Raw genomic sequence first — 4987 nt, 5'->3', positions numbered from 1 at the left:
TTGTTCATACTTCCCTGCTTCAGCTGTTGTATTTGCATTGCCTTTGCGACCTCTTCAGCTTGCTCCTGTTGTTTTCACTTCACACCTAGGCTGACCTTTTACTCTGTGCTGTTTTGCTAAGCCTGGTCTCCTTCATTCTGCAAGACGAGCAACGAGGCCAGTAAAAAATTAGCTCCTAAACACATGGGATGTGAGTTTCTTCATTAGTGTTAATTCCAGATCCTGCTGCCAGTAGGGTGAATGGAAGCCTGGCACTACTGACAACAGCGGTGGGCTTTTGCTTTCAGACCTGTTTCTGGTGTTCTGTTCAAAAAGAGGAATCCTGTCAAGTAGTTCTGCAGTGCCATTCCCTCAAATACGTGGCTTTGGGCAGAGTACAGCAAGTCTCATGTGTGCCGCTTCATCTGCTGTGCTGCTTGCTTGTTAGCTGCTACAGTCACAGGGTGAAATCTGGATAAATAATTTGCCAGAAAGAAAAAAAGACAAAACCAGATGTGCGTAAAGCACATTTGTTCTTACTTACGTGGCCTTTAGCATTCATTGTGCCCTCGTTGTGCTTGAAGGAGTAGCCTTGAACAGCGAATGTTGCTGTGTTCTTGTTAACGATGCTCTGCTGTGTTCTGCTGATTAAGCCATTGCCCTTTCCACTCTGGCTTTCCTATTGACTTAAAATCTGAGGTCACGTCTTCATGCATCTTTTCTGATCCCCAGGAAATGTTCCTGTTGTTCCCCTTACAAACAAAACTTCCCTCTCCAGGTGATGCTCAGGCTGTAACAGCTCTCCCACCGTTGGGAAGATTTTTGCCAGCCTGCCTCAAAACCACTTTTGTGGCAGTGGGTACCAAAAAACCCCGTGAGGGCTTCTATTCTTGGTCGTACAGATTTGTCATGAAATCCTGATGCTCAAAGTGATGGGGAAGGGTCCAGGAGGGCTGTGGTGCTCGCTGTGACACACTGCCTTACCTCCTTGCTGTCAGCCATGCAGTATCACGCCTGCACTTCACTCCTCTGCCCCTCTCCCTCTGCCAGTTCAGCAGTGATGCTCTGCTTTGGTGGTGTAGCAGAGCTTGAAAGTCTTTCCTGCAGTATGAATCTAGAAATGAAATATTGTAAAATCCGTCACCTGGTAATAGCACAGCTATAAAAAAAGCTACGCTTAAATGGCCTCTAGTTATTTACACAGAAAATTAAAGCAGTGTTTTGTAAACTTGGGGGTTGATCACGAATGCCTGCAATACAGGTTAGAACATCCTGTCCAAACGTCAGCTTAGGATGAAGCAGTCATCCTTATTGGTGTCTTACACCAGAGCCTATCTGTCCAACCTGGATTTTTTTCCTTAGCAGCCACTCCAGAGTTCATGCAAGGAATTGGCAGTTCTCTTCCTCCTCTCAGCGGATGTTCAATAGCCGAGCACAGCTTTTCTGTGCTAGCAAGCCTTTATTATCATACAAAATGTACCAGAATGTTATGTAGAAGTATCTTAAATAATTAAACAGAAACGACGACTGACAAAACAAACGAACAAAGTGCAATTTGAGCTGTGCTATTCTTTCCTTTTTATATTCACTTATTTGCTAATTTGCTGAACTTACTGAACTGCACCGGGTCTGGCTGTGATTAGAGGGAATTTGCCAAGTTCCTTTGTAATTGTTTCTTTGCAATTAACTAAATAATAGAATGTTCTGCGTGTAGCTCTCTGGGGAAAGGAAAGGAGCGGGCAGGTGCTTTTGCAATAGGATTTCCATATCTCCCACCCATTTCCCCAGATCTCACACTGGTAGAAGATGAGGGAAGGAAAGCGCTGCCTCAGGGCTGGGAATGACAGGATTGACCTTTTCATACCATTTCTTTCATTTGTTTAATGTTTTATGTCGGTCCCACTTGTGGCTGTTTGTTGGCACCCACAAGGCCTACCCATCCCCCTGCTGGCTGTGGCACTTTTAAATCCATATTGTTGGCTAAAGCCTTTCCTAACGTGTGCCAGGGCTGCCAGTCAGGAGGTCCCTCGCTTCGTGGTGTATTAAAATTGGAATTGCTTCATCACGGAGTGAATAAAAAGAATCATGGGTGTGGGGTGACTGTTACTAATGGTGCTCTGGTTGCACAGGGAGGAGCATCTGAAGTCAGAAGCTGCTGAAGAGTGAAAAAGAGGTATTTTCTAGGAGTATTTTCTCAGTCTGGTGGCCTCAGGGGCAGCTGGGGCCATCTTGCTGGTTTTGTCCATCCTTCTGTCTTCACTGCCTTTAATTTTGAACACATCTGTGTATTTTATCCAGAGATTCGGTAGCAGAGCCGCTGCCATAGAAGTTAGCAAACGCTAATGTGGCTCTTTGGGTCACTTTGCAGCAGGATTACCGTTTAGCAAGCTGACATTTGCAGTTTGCTTTGGTTGATTGTAGAACTGTTTTCTGTGCAAGGGTGACTTGCTGTGAGCTCTTGTTTCTGGTCTGTCACAGCGGTGCCTCGTTTGTCCATTTTGCTTTGGCAAAACAAGAGAGTACCTATTTGTGCTGGGAGGGAAAAGGCTGCTGGAATCAGGGAAGCCTTGCTAAGTGGTGTGTTGTCATGTAATCAAGGATTGCCTGAATGGAATCAAATGAGAGATGGGAGGCATCTAAGAAAGGCAAACAGTGCTTCCTGACGTGGTACAGCAGGCTGCTGTGCCCCACCATGCAGAGCATGGCCAGAGCTGGATCCTGTCCTTTGTCTTTTATTCCCAGTTTGCCGAATTTATTTTTACATTTTCCCAAATCATTATCAATAATTGTGGGATAGAAATTAAAACTGTTGATGCTTCTGTTTCTCTCTAATCCCCAATCCTCATTCTGCTCTAATTTAATCCAGCTGTCACTGCAATGAATGGCAGTGAGGGACATGCACGGGGTGCTGCGAGGCGGCTCCCATCCCTGCTTACCCCCACCCCATGCAGGGCCTCATCCTGCCGCTGCTGCTGACACCCCTGTTAATGGCATCCAGCTTTCTCTGCATTTTGTCCCAAAACATTTCGTTCAGTTTGATTTACACCAGCGCTGTCAAATGGGATCTCCGTGTTGAGTGACTGCTGCATCTGCTTTTATTCCACGTCCATCACATGGCTCACAAAGGCACTTGGATGCATGGCCTGGCGGGGAGTTTCCATCCAGAGCCCCGTGGCAGCAGCAACATCTGCAGCACAGATTCCACCCCAGAGCGCTTTAACGCTGAACTGCTTAAACTGTGGCATCGGTGGCTGATGCAGAGATCTCACGGTGTGAGCAAGGTCTCAGCTCCTTGTCTTGGGGTCGTTTGAACTGGAGGTGAAATATTGCAGACCATGAAATAATTCCCTCATCCTGGCAGGCACTGTGAAAAAGAAAAAAAAAAGAAAAGAACAGAAAATGTGCTGTTGTTCTGCTGTCCTGCTGCACAAGGCCGCAGGAGTGGAGGTGCTCTGTCTTGCACCCCTGTGTATCTCATACTTGTGCACACAGCGCTGTGAGCTCAGATGTGGGATGCGGTGCTGTTTGTGAGCGGTAAGATTTCACTTCCTAACAACACATTTGAAAATCCTGCCCTGGTCAAGATCTCTCCCAGCGGTTGTAATGCTGCACTGTGGGGCTCGGAGCTGTCGGCTTGGTGACCCACAGGTCCACATCAGCGTGAGTTACTGAAGCAGTGCCGCTTTTGTGCTGGGGGCTGTGAGAGGCCAAACCTGTGTGCGAACTGTGCACCGCGGTGAGCTCGGTGTGATGGGGCGCGCTAGGAAACCTCACGAGGAGCCTCTGGACACCTCGGTGCTGAAAATCCCCCCTCGTTTTTGGAAAACGCTCGTGTTCGGACGCTCAGGAAGCCAACATCGAAGCACGCTGCACAAACGCCCGGTGCGGGGGCACGCCGAGCCCTCAGCTCAGCACCTCGAAGGTCCGAATCCGCGCGTCCCTCTGCCGCGGGACCGCAGTGCGTGGGGTCAGCGGGGCGAGCTCCGCGTTGGAGCATCCATCCACAGCCGGGCCCGGCAGGTAGGCCCGCCCCGCGCCCGCAGCCCCGCACGGGGGGGCCGCTCCCCTCCGCCGGCGGTTGGGCGGAGCGCGGCGGCGCCAATGGGAGCGGGCGGGCGGCGCCAGGCGCGGGGGTGGTGGAGCCTCTCGGCGAACAAAGAGGGAGCGAGCGGCGCGGCGGGAGGGGAAGAGGGAGGCGGGGGAGACGGCCATGCGGGGCCGCAGGTGAGGCGAGGACCCAGCAGCCCGGAGCGCTCCATGGCCGGCGGCTCGGGGTGAATGAAGCAGGCGAGGCGGGCATGGCGGGCGTCAGCTACTCGCCGCCCTGGTGGGTGAGCCTGCTGCACCGCCTGCCGCACCTCAGCCTGCGCTGGGAGCTCACCGCCGCCGACTTCCGCCCGGACGACGCCGAGTACCAGCAGGTGAGCGCGGCGCTCCGAGCGCGGTGCCGAGAAGGGGCCGCGTCCCCTCCATCCGTGTGGGGGTAGGGGGCCGTCCCGTCCCATCCCGTCCTCTTTCCTCCCCGCCCGGCTGCGTTCCGTGCCCTGGGGCCGCCGGGTCGGAATCGCCCGAGGGTTCGGTGCCGCTCTGTTGGCCGCGTGGTTGCGATGATCGCGGAACCGCGCGTTCGGCTGTCATCTCGGAGCGGGGCTGCGGTGGCTCCGAGTCGCCTCTCAGAGCCGCGGCCGCCGGGATCGGTTGGCTGCACCATTTTGCTTTTGGAGAGGACTCGTGCCGTCCTGGAACCGCAGCCGCTGCTGCGGGAAAAAGGCTCCGGCCGTGAAGGTGCGGGCGATGCTGCGGCAAGAACGGCGATCGGAGCGAGGCGGGAGCGCGGCTTTGCGGGGTGATGCCGGTGCGGAACGCGGAGGCGATGTGTGGATGCTGAGAAACGTCTTTAAACCAATAACCGGAGCGGAGCACTGACCCGGCTGGAGCGTCTGGGGTTTCGTTGCGTGAACTTGCTGTGGTTCCCGTGGCCGAGGGGCTCAATATGGCCACGCAGGGC

General features: G+C 53.1%; 1 protein-coding gene across 5 annotated transcripts in view; it reads left to right on the top strand.

The window, feature by feature from the left end:
* The first annotated feature begins 4252 nt into the window (after window positions 1-4252).
* The window catches only part of TTYH3 (tweety family member 3), a 70751-nt gene continuing 70016 nt past the window's right edge, over window positions 4253-4987 (top strand). For 3 of the 5 annotated variants that reach the window (XM_042864140.1, XM_042864139.1, XM_042864138.1), the window contains exon 1: window positions 4254-4400. In XM_042864140.1, coding sequence (XP_042720074.1) covers window positions 4278-4400 — 123 coding nt within the window. In that variant the 5' untranslated portion in view covers window positions 4254-4277. Of the gene's footprint in view, window positions 4401-4987 lie in introns of all 5 variants that reach the window. The other 2 variants (XM_042864142.1, XM_042864141.1) reach the window with 2 other exon arrangements.

The sequence above is a fragment of the Lagopus leucura genome, unplaced genomic scaffold (assembly GCF_019238085.1).
Source record: "Lagopus leucura isolate 7727_CA_CO unplaced genomic scaffold, USGS_WTPT01 Super-Scaffold_760, whole genome shotgun sequence".
Classification (NCBI taxonomy): domain Eukaryota; kingdom Metazoa; phylum Chordata; class Aves; order Galliformes; family Phasianidae; genus Lagopus; species Lagopus leucura.
This window is presented reverse-complemented; position numbering and strand designations above follow the sequence as displayed.